This window comes from Trachurus trachurus (genome assembly GCF_905171665.1).
Source record: "Trachurus trachurus genome assembly, chromosome: 7".
Classification (NCBI taxonomy): domain Eukaryota; kingdom Metazoa; phylum Chordata; class Actinopteri; order Carangiformes; family Carangidae; genus Trachurus; species Trachurus trachurus.
The window spans coordinates 24,536,744-24,551,361 of record NC_139901.1 but is presented as its reverse complement, the minus strand read 5'-3'; the positions used below and the strand labels follow the sequence as shown (position 1 = coordinate 24,551,361).

The 14,618-nt window shown below is 41.6% G+C and overlaps 1 protein-coding gene across 3 annotated transcripts; it reads left to right on the top strand.

The window, feature by feature from the left end:
* Positions 1–21: 21 nt before the first annotated feature.
* On the top strand, positions 22–6,720 carry LOC310989065 (uncharacterized protein). 3 transcript variants are annotated; one of them, XM_083975951.1, is made up of 5 exons: positions 22–627; positions 2,285–2,772; positions 3,243–3,405; positions 4,016–4,725; positions 4,818–6,720. In XM_083975951.1, the coding sequence occupies exons 1-5, from the start codon at positions 349–351 to the stop codon at positions 4,915–4,917; spliced, it is 1,740 nt and encodes a 579-aa protein (XP_083832077.1). In that variant the 5' UTR covers positions 22–348; the 3' UTR covers positions 4,918–6,720. The 3 variants fall into 3 exon arrangements, with proteins under 3 accessions (XP_083832077.1, XP_083832078.1, XP_083832079.1); XM_083975952.1 differs by having other exon boundaries at positions 27–627; positions 3,243–3,309; XM_083975953.1 differs by having other exon boundaries at positions 29–627; positions 4,016–4,721; positions 4,816–6,720.
* Positions 6,721–14,618: the final 7,898 nt, after the last annotated feature.

The window sequence follows — 14,618 nt, the reverse complement described above, 5'->3', positions numbered from 1 at the left end:
GCGCAGGCTCAGCCACTCCCGGTGTCCGCCCGGCCCCCTCTACACCTCCTTGCTCTTCCTGAATGGACGAGCACGCAGCCCACGGCTCACGCCTCCCTCTCACTCTCATCTGCTGCTGCTGCTCTGCCCTGCCCTCCTCATCAAGAAACAGCGCTGCCTGCAGCCTCCCGGTGCGTTTATCGTGCGGCGATTGAAACCAGGCCGATTTTTTTTGTGCAGCGCCGCTTTAAAGGACTCATCTGAAATAAATCACCGCAGACACCACGGTCCAGGCTCCGTGACCCACCAGCTCCTTCACCTCTCTCTCCTCTCCTGCATAGCTAGAACATTGTGTCCTCTGAAGGGAAAATGACTGCCAAGCATCGAAAAGGGAAAAGCAACCACAAACATGAAGACAACTTTTTCAAAAATGAAGTTATTGAGTCTGAAGTTCGCCCGGGAGGGAATAACTACACTCTTCTTTTGGTTTTATTCCTGATGATAGTGATTGGCGGTGCCACCGGCGCGTGGTTCTGTTTCCAGCAGCACCAAACTTTAACCTACTTAACAGAGAACCTCATGGGCATGCAGATGAAGATAGTGAAACTACAGTCCTCCCATGAAGAGATGCGACAGTCAAGCAGCAAGGTAAGGAGCTGAAGTGATCAGAAGCGAGACACAATAGAGTCACCTGGGTTTTTGCAGACATGAGCGACATGAACACGCCTCCCCTCATCGTCTGCGTCCTCTTATGAATACTTCATTAATCTTTTTTCCACAAGAATATAATGCACACTAAACACTCATTAAATGAGAAGAAAAGGCCTGAGCACATGCCAACTGTGCTGGTTGCCAGTTACAAGTAAGGAAAGTCAAGAAGTGCAGGCCTCTATCAGATTTCAAAATGCCAAGAGCCTCTGGAGTGAATACAAAACGCTGCTATTTCTAACATCCTCACACAGCTGCTGACGTTTGAAATGAGGATTATTCCTGACCCACTATTGCAGGAGACTCTGACTTTGGGACTCTGACTTTATTATCACTGAGTCGAATAAATCAAATCTAGTCAGCATCACACCTTCTCTGGAAAATGTGTGTATTGCGATACCAGTTGAGAACATGCTGCTGTGCACAGGGTACTGGTAAAACATAATAATAAACAAGACAGTAGTGAGCCAAGGCTAAATTTAGTCTGGTTTTGTTATTGAACACCAGTTCAGTGGTTGTTTACAGGCCATCTGAGAGACTGAGGGAGAACAGAAAATGGTTTTATTTGTGTTCCTGAGATGACACAATATGTCTAAATACTAGCACAGGTTTAAAATAAGTGTGATGGCTCAAAAAATAGTCCCATTTGTTATTGAATTAGCAGGAATACACTGCCCCCGTTGTGTCACTGTCAACTCATATCCATTATAGCCTGTGGCTAAATAATGAACTTCAAACTATTCTAATTATGCATACGTTGCTGCTGGTGACTCAAGTTGAACAGCATTTTTTTTAAAGTGGTGCCTACTGTAACCAATAAACCCCCACTCCTGCACTTCTTCCCTCTCAGAGCAACTCGCCTTTAGGGAAGCCAATGTGGCGAAACTCTGCCTGAAAACAGATTTGCTAGCTCAGTCTTGTTGGGGAAATATTTCTTCCTTGAGCAATTAATAGATTTTCTGACTCATGAATTTGCAGTTGCAAAGTTTAACACCTCGGCATGAAAGGTTCACTGAGTTTCGATCCTGATGAACATGACAGGAGTAAAAAAAAAAAAAAATCATTTACTTCCTTATGAAACATTACTCCATTACAGTATTGTCATTTGTTTTATGTAACATCCTCTATTGATTTTTTCCCCCCCATACACTGTAGTTTGCCAGGAGATGAGGTTGTACTGTACTGAGCTGTCCGTGCATGTGAGGATCTGTCCTGATTAGTTCTCAAAGTTCAGATTTTGCTGTTGTTTATGACAGAACAGATCTTTTTCTCTGAACACTGGATTTGTTTTGTAATGAGAATTCAAAATAACCCTATCGAATTGATTTAAAACAAGAATGCATGCTGCTGCAGCCCATATACGGTACACAGCAACAAGCTAAGGATTGAGTGGTGTGTAAATCCTATACTTACTACTTACAGTATGCCCTCTAATGTGGTGGGAGCAATGTAGTATTTAAAAAAAAATATATTCTCCATAAGGACTATGAATAAATACCATATTTGTTATCTCAGACTTTCAGTAAAACTATTATTTTCATGGTTTGGATAGTCTCTCAGTTTAATTCAGCATCACTCCTCCTGTGTGTCTCTGCAGCAGCACATCTCAGAGAGTCTGGAGACCCGTCTGAGTACCCTGGAGGATTCCTATGCACTGGCCCAGAAACAGGTGGGAATGGCCCTGGCTACAACTGAGCAGCTCAAAACATCTGACCTCCCCGCTCAGGTGCTGTCACTGCACACTGAGATGAAAGCCCGGCTAGCAGAGATGCAGCAAGCCACCGTGTCTCTGGAGCAACTGAGCCAGCTGCAGACGATGCTGACGGGGAAGAGCGAGGAGTTCGAGGGCGTCAAGGTTGAGGTGCAGGATCTGGCCGCGGTGAGCTCAGAGCTATCTCAGAGGGTAGAGGACTTAACAGAGAACCTGGGAGAAGCCCAGTCGAAGCTGGTGGAGAGAGCTGGGCGTGTCACCTCGCTGAGCACCACCCTGGATGGACAGGTCGCTGAGGTGCTCAGGTTAAAGGAGCAACTCAACACCTATCACGCTCAGCTGGAGGCCAGCACACTGGAGATGGCGACTGTCAGGTAGGTACCGGGAAGAAAAAAAAAAAGCAGCAGCTTTTGGTGTTGCGGAGAAAATAGCTCACCTCCTCTGACCCATAACTTTATGTTGACTTTGTCAAATCCCTGTTGGCTGCCTCTGTCTGTGGTACTCCAGGCCAGTGTTGGTAGGCCTCATATTCACATGGTGAGATTGCACTGATCCGTATAAACATTCCTATTGTGTTGATGATATCTGGAGTTGAATGGTGTGAGTAAAAATTTTTGTATGTAAAATCTGCACTCTTTGAAGCTTATCTAAACATGATGGAAATGTGGCTCACAGGCTATTGTTGCACATGTCAGGTTTTAGGAAAGCACGGTTAGGAAGCCACTGGTGCCTTTTTCACAATATTTCAACAACACACCGTCATGGGGCTGCACCGTTCATACTATATTATCACAAATCGTCACAAAATAATTTCACATTTGACATTTTGTCTTGTGTCTTCCAGGGAGTTGCTTGAGCATGAGCAGTCCCAGCGGCTCCAGCAGGCCAGTGTGGAGGAGCAGCTCAATACGGTACGTCAGAGTCTGCAGGATCAGAGCTCAGCAGCCCATAGTCTGCACTCTGAACTCAGTGCACAGCTGGAGAACATACAGAAGGAGGTTACCCAGGTAACCAACACACAAGCCGATCAGATTTAACCCGCTAATCAGTCCAAATTGTTCTCATATTGTTCACTAAATTCATTTACTGTGACAGTGTTTTCATGTTTAACAGTTCCTGTTTCTCATTATAACTGCTCCAACTCATCCAACTGTGTCAATTTAGTTCTCACTTCCTGTCACTCGGACTCAGTAGCAAGCTGTACAGAAAGATGACATTTATTGACTCGGTCATTTCTCAGACCTGTTGAAATGATATCAGTGGGCATCAGAAACCATTATGCACGATAGGCTACATGCAGATTATACATGTAGGCTATGGCTGAACTTACACACACATACCGAGAGCACACATGGTCTCTTTACTATTTCTGTTCACTGTGTGCCCGTAGGGAAACGAAATGAGATTTCCGTCTCATTAACCTGAAGAAGTTAATTGCCTGGCATGAATTCACTCAGAGACTCACATCAACACTTATACTCAGATAGTACAGATCATTGTTGTGTGCGTCTTTTTTCTCTGGCCTCATTTAACCAGTCACCAGATAACAGAGCAGTAAACTGTCCACACTCTGGTCTTTTATGATCTAATGTATTTTTATTGCTGGCTCTGGCTTAGGTGGTGGGTGAAGTGCAGCCTCCTGCTGAGTCTGAGGAAGAAGCAACTGAAGAAACAGCCCCCACAACTCAAGAAGAGGAAGCTGCCGCAACTGAAGAAGAAGGAGAAGAGGAACTTGGCACCGAGGCAGAAGCAGCTGAGCAAGAAGAGACGGCTGCGCAAGATGAAGCACCTGTTGAGCAGGAGGTCCCTGTGGCAGAAGAAGCTTCTCCTGCTGAGGAGCTGGAGGCAGTAAAGGAGGAAGAGGAGGAGGAGGCGGCGGCGGCGGAGGAGCAAGATGACTCTGCTACACTACCTGAAAAAGAGGAAGTGGAGACTACACAGACAGAAGCGGAGGAGGAACAAAGTGTAGAGGAGCAGATGCCTGAGGAGGAGAACCAGGAAGCGGATGAAGAGGAGGAATCTGAAGGAGAGAAAGTTCAGTCGGACTCACCAGTTGAAGAGAAGAGTGATGAAACAGAAGAAAAAGAGGAGGAAGAGGAGGTGTCAGAAACTGAAGAGGCAGTAGAGGCAGTAGAGGGGGTGCATGACAAAGCAGAAGAGGAGACGGCATCTGAAGGAGAGACGGGACAGGAGGAGTCACCACAGGAGGAGGAGGAGGAGGAAGTAGCAGAGGTGGAGGAAGACCAGCAGGATATAGCAGTAGAAGAGGAGGAGGATGAGGAAGAGGAGCCATTAGAAAATGATGCTTTTCCAGAGGATGAATGTAAGTAATACATAATAATTCAATAGGCACTGGATAAAATGAAATCAAAAATTGTCATATCCATCCTAATGCTTCCTTTTTTTATGTTTTACAGAGTTTTTTTTGTTGTTGTTTTTTTTTACACCGGACATATAAAAACCAAGAAGAATGGGAACTTTCTCTAAAGTCACTGTCTACAATAGGACACATGCTGTAGGAAGGCATTATCGATTGCTGTTTTGTAGGTGCAGTATTCTTAATGTGGTTGCTCTTTGACAGAAGAAGTCAGTCAACTATGCTGGAGCTGAAACATGTACCTCAACATATGAGACGGCTTGTTAAGTTTTGCAAGTGAGTAAATTCAGGATTTACCTGCCAATAACAACCTCAAAAGCCTTAATCCATAAAAGCACGACTGTCTTTCTACAGAGCATTTTCCACAATTCATAACTCACAAGTTTTTTTTTTTATGTGTTTGTCTTTTTGTCAGTTATCTTCTGTGGTAAACTGGAAAACTAAAAGCCAATGAGATAACAAGAAGCCATTGCGTAAACTGTTTATCAGTGCACATGAAGCCATACGTGATGCTTGTCATTAAAATATGACTCTTGTTGTCACTTTCTGAAATGTATCCTTAGACAATATCTTAAAAGATAAAACAGATGGATGCAGAGTAAGTTGATTTGTCAAGAACTAGGAAAAAAGAAAAAAAAATCTGTCTTTGATAAGATAAATAAGAAATTCCTAAATGTATTAAAATATAGGATGAACTGTAGTGGATAGATTTTTTTTTTTTTACTTTATATAAGTATATCTATGGTTCAAGCACTTTTAAAACTCACGATTCCAGCCAGACAGAACACACCTGTAGTAATGTCAGATACAGTGGAGTCTAAAAGCTTGAGCCCTCTACCAAAAACTGTTTGGTTTCATCAGCCTCATTTTATTGCTCCTATATTCTTTATTTGAAAAAAAAATGCATTATTTAGTTAGTTCAGGCCATTTAGTGCTGTTGTAGGTCAACAATCACAGATATTCTATGCATTAGTTTTCGAGGGGGAAAAACAATCAGAAGAGCTCAGTGAAGCACCTCAGGGACGACATGTTCTCTAGATGAATTGAAAAGTGTCTGTGATGAATTGCAGCTAAATATATATCTAGAGTCATGGTAATATTCTCACATCAACCAGTCCTCAGTAGATGCACCAAATAAAGCTCAGTAACAAGCTAACCTGTTCAGTCAAAAGAAAGCTGACAACTTTATGTTAATGTAGTTCTAGCATTTGCCAAACCACGTCTTAAATGACAGCATCTTTGCTCGAACAGCATCAAACTTTCACTGTTGAAAACCAGGAGTTTTGACGAGAGATACATCAGCTTTAACTTGTTTACATTTGCAAAAGGAGAATCTTTGTGAGACAAACAAAGCAACAGGAGGGGTTAGTGCATCCAGAGTCAAACAGTGGAGGTAAATGCAGATGTGGGGGTGTGAACTCACAGAAGGACGACGTCACCCTGCAGAGTCATGTCAGACTTCACGGCTTGAACTTGGAAGCAACACCAGGACTGTCTGAAGTCTGAGAACGGAGCTGCTCAGCTTTTGTTCCACACTCACTTGATCTCAACTCTGCTGAACATTGAAAAAAAAAAAGTAAAACACACAACACGTCAAAAGACTTTCTCTGAGATACTCAGAACCTGGAATAATGTGAATCTTTGTGAAGAAAAAAAGAATCAAGTCACTGCTGGAGTACAAGCTGTGTCTAAGGCAAACATTAGACATATCAAATATTATTTTATGAAATTTTTAAATTACCTCTCTGGACACATGATAAAAGTTTATATAGTCACAGGGTTAAACAGAGTTCTTGGTAGTTTAGTCTTTTGGACACCACTGTACTTTTTTACTCAAATTTATATTCACATTTACAAAATGCACTCTTTTTGCCAAGGCTTTGGTTACTGTCAGTACGACACTTCCCTTGTTGTCCTGTTTTTAAAATAAACCCTGGTTCTTTCACTTTTGGATACTGTCATTCTGTGCTGTTGTGTCATGTTGAATATGATTGTGATGCAGAATCTCTATTAGCTGCATTGTCATATTATACACAAACTTACATAATGTCATGGGCTGTTGATCTGTGTAGTTTTCTAGCATTAAGCCTACATCCTGCTGGTGTTTACAGATTGTATGAGTGAGCTTTCAACTACCACTTGAAAGATTCATTTATATTGTAGCATCCTGACCTGAATCTGACACTGTCACTTCACTCTGGTAGTATTCTGTATTTCTACTTCCCACTTTTTCTTATGATGAAAAAACCCCAAGAAAGCCCAGCAATAAACTGACCCTGATAACAATTACTGTTTGTGTAGCTGACGCTTGATACAGCTTATTACTGCTGCATTTTGTCTATGAACACATCAATGAGCCACGCTGTAACACTGGCTGACATGTGCCTCCATTATGATTAACATGAACTCCACAGCTAAAAATAGCCCCCAAGACATGCACAGTTAAAACAAAAAGAAAAAAGATGTGTATCTTTAGAAGGAACAAAAAGATTTGCAGCCAAGATCCAACACATACCTGATTTAGATATTTTTTCATAGTATTTGTAAGCAATAACAAAACAATGACCTTATCCCTAAATTTAACAGTCAGATGAAGCATGTGGATTCCTGTGCAGCTCGACATATTCACTGTTATAATTAAAACACAGGCATATTTTAGATGGAGAAGAAACAAGCTATTTACATTTTGCCATAAATGTGAAATAACTGGAACAGTTTTGTCTTCACTCCTATGCAAAGTTAAAAAAAAAAAAAAAAAAAAAGAAAAGAAAAGAAAAGAAAAAAAGTTTGACTTGCAAGGTAATAATAAACTCCACTGGTGGAAAGTAATAAAATAAATTGCCATGAGTAATGTAGGAGAGGTCGGGGATGATTGTGACACTTCTACAGCTCTTTTTATTTATTCTGTTCAAAATTGAATACAAACTGGTTCAGTGAAATGTCTCCAAACACCCCGTAGTCCAAGTTAGTTGTCACATACACTGGGCTGAAATGTAACATGACATAAGGATTATGACAAAAGCTTAATACTTACATTTTTTTTACTCCACTGACTGCAACATTTATAATGTGGTGTGTGGCATTTGTGAGCCAAATATGTCACTTAGTGTCGGCCGTGCTGTAGTAGTGATTAGACATTTGAATATTGACTCAGCTTGTTGAATTATGTTCACCGGAGGCAAAGGCAGTCTACAACACATTCAAACTGGGTGTAATCAAACAAATGATGTTGTAACGTAAACACTTGATTGCTCTTTGCAGAAAAGCAGCTCCTGAACTGAGGTCAGTGTAGACTTGCTTGCATCAGACCTTGGCAGACAGAAAGTTTAAATTGATTGTGTGTGCATCATCAAGATGGACAGGAAGTCTCTCTCCCTCTCTTCCTCCCTCTCTCTCTCCCTCTCTCTCTCTTCCTCCCCACACTCTCGCCTGTTACAGAGTCATTTTGCTCAGCCTCTCCCACTCATCACTGCTGCAGTGTCTCAGTCGCTGACCTTCCACAGGGACCATGCAAGCATTTGCTCCTAGGTAAGTTTCAGAGGATCTGAGTCATGCTGTTCTATTTCTGGATTCTTAATTCACCCGTTTTATTTTCAGATATTCAGTCTGACAAGCTACAGTTCTGGCAAAGCTCCAAGGCCTCTGTGTTTGTCATCTTAATGTGGAGCAACTATGCTCAGTGCAGGTGCTGCAGGCCTCGCAGAACGGATGTAACTGGGCTTGAATGTTGTTACTCTGGGGACTGAATTAAGTTTCTCACTTTGATCTCCTCAGTTAGCTTCTGTATGTACATTAGTAATTATTGGCCAGGAGCTGTTATTCTTAGCGACTATTTTAGCTCACTAATCATTAGTGTTTATTTTAATCATGGAGTCTGAAAGGAGCAGCTTGTTGTGTGTGAGTTTCAGATTTTGTTATTTAAATAAGTGTTGTAAGCGTCTACAGCTTGGATCGGTCTCACTTATTTAGTGGTTGATCATCATTCCACTGTGTCTTTCCTGGTATCAGTCCTGGAGCCTGTATCCCACTGTGATGCTTTGTACATGATATACAGTGGAGTTTGCAGCTCTCAGTCAGGAGGGATACAGGGCGACTCCACAACTGGGAGATCGATAGCAGTAAAAGCGCAGCAGAGGAGGGGCGGGCAACATGAGCCGCTCCTCTGCTGCTTGCTCAGCCCTTTCTCTTGGTGAAGTCACAGATGCAAATTGTGCTCCGGTCTCAAAGGTCTTAAATGAACAATGAAATCTCACTCTCAGTGAATCTTGCTTTTGTTAATTCGGTTCGTTTCCTGTTGCTGCTGCAGAAATTATTCCTAACTGTAAATTAGCAGGGTGATGCACCTGCTGATGCAGCATGAGGTCATAAACAAAGATCCACAGCAGGAAGTAGATGATGTGAGGCTTATGTAACATTTTCCCCAATTCAATTACAGTCATAGTCTTCTCACAGTTTTTCATTTAATTCATTTATCTTTTCCTGCAAATCTGGATTACTCACAGTGGGTGACTGCAAGAAGAAGATTTCAGTATGTGTGTGGTTAAATAGACACACAATACCCTGTAGGCCTACTCACTGTCTCGCTGAGCTGTGGTCATTTGCTTTTTGGGCAAGGTTTTCTCATTTAACTTTTAATTATGTATATTGTTGGGTCTGTGCATTTTGTTGACTGAAATCATTTGAAAATGAAATTGCTAAAGCTGGAAGAGAAACTCATCATTCATACTTTCCCTGGACAAACAAGGTCATTACAGCTGTTTTTATTATTATTATCATTGTTGTTGTTGTTCATCAAAACAAATTAATTGACTAATGAGAATTATTATGTATTATGTGGAGACTGACTCCCAGTTTCTCTAAAGGACAAAATACAAAAGTTGAAAAAGGAAACTGGCTGTTGGCAAACAGTACAACAATCATGAACTTGATATACCTTTAACTGCTTCACACCTTTTTGGGCCATTCAGTAATAATGCAGAGTGTATACTACTGTACTACTGTAACTGTAAACTGGATTGTGTATGCTTTTTGTTACCATATTTTATATCTGCTTGTATAATAATTAAATAAAAACACTATTAAATATGACAATAATAATAATAATAATTATAATTACATGTATATTCTACTTCCTGTCTGCCATTCTCTCTGTGCTCAGACATTGTTTCCTCATTTACTTATAAGCCCCGTAACTTAAAATCTGTGTTTGTGTTTTTGTCCTGACCCAGGTTATACCTGACCCCGGTCAGGGATGAAGAGGCCGAGTCTCAGAGAAAAGCAAAGTCTCGTCATGCCAGACAAACCCGCAGGTCAACACAGGTAAAGAACAAACTTTTCTCAGAAGCTCAAGTGTCATTTCATTGTGTGTGACGGTTGACAGATGTGAAGCTGCATGCCCTGCAGGGTGTGACTCTCACAGACCTGAAAGAGGCTCAGAAGACCAGCAGCCTGTCCCTTCAGGACAAGCAGGTGGAGGAGGGAGTCTGCTCTCTGGATGACAGGTCCTGTTTGAGAAAAGGCCCGACAGATGAGAGGAGGGTCAAGATCGGCCTGACAGAGTCCAGGGAAACAACAGAGATCTGTCCAAAATGGAGCCAACTAGATGAGGTGAGTGACAGAGAGATTTATTCTGACTTTTTGCAACTGGATGCTTTTTTTTTTTTTAAACTGTGTTCTTTTAAAAAATCATCAATTTCTTCTATGCATATACAGCAGGGGAACATTGAACCCAGGTTAGAAACACTCACTGAGAGTCCAGTGCCAAACATTTCATATTCGTCTGCTGATCCTGGATACTGCGGACTGTCTTACTGCAACAGCTCCTTCAGAGGTCAGAGAAGTATTGACTTTTTTAACCCTTGTGTTTACTTGAAAATTAATGTATTATCTCGTTTCTGTTTTAGGGTTAAGGTTCAGATTTCTTTTCATTATATTTTTTTTCTTATCCTTTAACTTGGATGCAACTCAATATGTGTAGAACTGTTGTAGTAATTCTTCCACTTGCCACAGTCTGAACATTTAATACATAAAAAGTTGTGTGTCTAGAATATACCCTTTGTATTTGTCTAGGTTTCAATTACAAGAATCCAAATCAACTTATTTAAGTTAATGTGAGGCATTCTGAAAACATAATGATAGCACATAAAAAAAAATGTATTTCCTCAGGTTTAAATTCTCATAACATTACAGAAAAGACATAACATGTCAGAGGGATAAAAACAACTTGTGTTTTCTGAGCCTTTGTAGAGCTCATGAACACAACATTAGGGCTAAGTTAATTAACTATAACTAAAGGTTGTTTCAGTTTACATTTTCAGCAAATACATACTTTTTATGTGTGAGCAGCTGGTGAGAGATGGTGGAGGGATGAGAATCAGAACCCTGTGGAGGACGCAGCACAGACGAGCTTCACCACAAAGCAGCAGAGACAACACTGCTATGATGTGGACGGTTCAGACTTCACTCCTATGGAGGTATGGAGAACATCTTTACTGTATGTGTTTTAATTAGTGACCACTCTGAACCGCTGTTTTTCCTTATTATTACCATTAGATGGCGCCAAAGGATTTTCCAATGTGCTATTCACACTCTTTGAGGAATTGAGCATTTTCAGTTGACTTGAAAAAAAAGATGTTTACTTCACCAAAATCCCCTTGAGAATAAGTAAAAATGTGTTTATGATATATTATTGTTATTATCGAGTAAAAATGTTTTTTTTTTAATATTCTGATGGAAAATACCTCAGATGTCAAATACTTCACAATAAATCTTCTGTGCCTTTTTTTTTGTTCTGTATGAATCAATATTCATTAGCACCATTGTTTCATGTTCATATCCTGTTTCTGCCTCACCCGAAAGCTATGCATGCTTCAAAGGCAACATTGCTCTAATCTCTGATGCAACATTTTGAGATGTGCTGCAACTGTAGATGTGAAGCATGTGTTCACAGATTCTTTTAAGTAGAAGAGCTGGTTAATATCAGACAGAGAGAAAGAGAGAGAGAGAGACAGTCCAAGAGGTCCAACCCTCCCCATCCTCATCCTCATCCCCACCCCACCCCTCCCCCCCACCACCACCACCACCATCATCATCACCCCCCCGGCTCCCTCTAAGTCGCTTTGCTTCTTCACATCACATGGCTGAGGTGTCTCAGCATTCCATACCTTATTGGGCAAAACTGAGGCTGCTCTCTGCGTAGTCGTAGCCTTGGATTCAGAGGGATTGACTTTCCTTTCTCTTTCAGCCTCTGCACTGACATTGTGTTCCCTCCACCTGTGTGCTAGCTGCATGTGAAAAACCCCTGACCCTGAACCTCAACACCAGTACCTCTGACTTGCTGCAGCCTGTCAGTTCACATGAGTATCAGTAGTAAGGGTTTTCTATTACACTGTGTTTCTAAAAAGAAGATGAAAAAAAAACACAGTGAGGCCACGGTGAATAATAGAGAAGGGGACACAGAGAGATGATAAGTCACGGAGGGGGTGACTTTTACGGGATTATAGATAATTATGGATGTCCTATGTGTAGTACAGTATGAATGGAAAACGGTTCCCCGTGCAGGCTGACTCCAGGTCAGCGGTTCAGCTGTCCCTGGAGCTCCTGGTGGAATCTGAAAGAGAGATCTGTTGGTAACCTGAGAGTCTCTTAGCGTTACTGAGCGGACTATATCTGTCTGTGATAATCATACCGAGCAGCGAGGTTCCATCAGGAGCATGACAGGCTGCCCATCACCAGAGCCGACCCCTGTGTGACTCCATGATGATCTGAACAGACTTTCCACATTTCTTTTCTGCAACAGAGAGAGAGACAGGTGCAGAGAGAGTCAGCTAAGAGACCCTTCTTCTTTTAAGCTTATTGGCAATGATTATGATACAAGGAATAAGCAGAGATACAGCAAGACAGACTGCTTTTTCTTTTTTTTCTTTTTTACCACGTTTACTCTGACTGAGGCTTCGTTTCTATTTCCTGAAAATGCAGGAGGATTTTGTCCCATATGGAAAGTCCTGCAGCTAAGGCTGGGGATCAGACTGGGGGAACTCCAGCAGGGATCAACGCTTAATAAAAATCTCCAGCACTAGTGCCAGTGTAGTTCACTGCCACGCAAAGTCATATCCTCTTCAGATGCCTCTCTCTGAAGATGAACCGTTACAGATATGTAGCAAATAGAGTACAAGATACATATAATATGCATGGGTCATATGTCAAGCCAGAACCAAAGCCATGAATAACAATCAATTTCAAGAAGCTAAGATGCAAATAAGGGTACATTAGCAGCTCTATATGAATATTATTTGCACTAAAACTGCCTCTTTGTCATGTAATCAGGATTTGCTATTTCACTTCACCTCTTTTCCGTTCTCTTTCATATTCTCTCCATGTTCTATTCTGAGTCTCCGCTTGTATTTCTTTCAGTACTATCTTTCCTTCTATCTATTTGCCCCGAGCAGGGATGAGGGAGTTTAAGAAACAGCGAGGTTGCTGCGAACCACACTATAAAAGGAAGATAGCAATGAGCCGGCTGGTGCAGACTATGTGAAGAGAGATAGTGGAGGCGGCGGGGTTGTTGAACGGAATAGTTTGACATGTGGGAAATATGTTTGTTTGCTTTCTTGTGGAGAGTTAAATGAGAAAAAAGATACAATTCTGTTTGGTAAACATGAGGTTGCACAGCCAGCAGCCTGTTACAGAAACAGTTAGCCTGGCTCTGCTGGAGGTGACAAAATGAGCCCCCCACCCCACTCCAAAAAAAAAAAAAAAAAAATACAGCATCCATCATTTCAGCAAATCCTCAAAAATATTTACGTTCAGGTTACAAAGCCCCCTAGCGGCTGCAATTTATGACCTTTGTTCACCGGGAGCAACAGAGGAAGTCTTATTGTACAGCAACCACATCCGTAGAGGGATGAGGTCACAGTCGGTGGACGATCAACACAACATCATACTTTCACACAAAAGCCTGCTACGTGTTTCTTTCCACTAACACTCGTCTCTTCAAACGGTTGTTCCCTAACGTTTTCCAAATTTCCCATTAAGTTACAATATTCCTTTAATAAGATGATGAATTTGAAGAAAGATCAAACCACTACGTCATATTTTGCAAAGCTTATGAGGCTGCTGGAGGAGCCACAAAAAGGAAGACAAGATAATCAATACTTTTTTAACTTGCGGGGATAAAATGTGAAATAGATTACACCTATTTTGGTGAGATGAGACTCATAAAATAAAATAAGATACTTTGTTTGTCATTGATTTTATTGAAAATAAATTGATGTGTAAGATAACAAGATAGAGGCTAACTTGTAATAGTTTACAGTCTGCAGGCTGCTGTCTTCAACAGTGTGTCTGTGCAAGTTTGTGTGTGGGTGAGAAATTTTCCGGGGATGGGTGTGTGTGTGTGTGTGTGGTGGGGGGTTTGATGCAGGCTACAGCAAGCTGTTCTTCAGTCTGTTGGCTTGGGCCTTGATAGCTCTGAATCTCTTCCCCGATGGCAAGGAGACAAACAGACTGTGACCTGGGTGATTTCGGTCCTCACTGATGTTGCCAGTCTTCTTGTGTCGATGGTTAGCATAAACTTTGTCCGAGTCTGGGAACCATGTTCCCATAATCCCCTGTGTCGTATTTACCACCTGCACCAAGTCCTTTCATTTCTTGTTAGTGCAGCTGGCACACCACGACCGTGGCACCGCAGCAGGAGGGAAGTTTGAAGAAAGCCTCTGCTGAGCTTTTGTTTTCAACTGATAATGACAGGAAGTTGATGTTGTTGACCACAAGGCCGAGGACCTGATTATGGTTCAATATTGGTGCGATCAGCAGACTTCACTGTTAGTGCTACAGAGGAGTGGA

What these genes read in the sequence shown, in the direction of transcription:
- LOC310989065 (XM_083975951.1), top strand. Translation starts at nt 349, where the DNA reads ATGACTGCCAAGCATCGAAAAGGGAAAAGCAACCACAAACATGAAGAC. An exon ending in TACAGAAGGAGGTTACCCAG is followed by an intron (nt 3,406 to 4,015) that starts GTAACCAACACA and finishes GCTCTGGCTTAG; the next exon opens with GTGGTGGGTGAAGTGCAGCC. An exon ending in TTTCCAGAGGATGAATGTAA is followed by an intron (nt 4,726 to 4,817) that starts GTAATACATAAT and finishes TGTTTTACAGAG; the next exon opens with TTTTTTTTGTTGTTGTTTTT.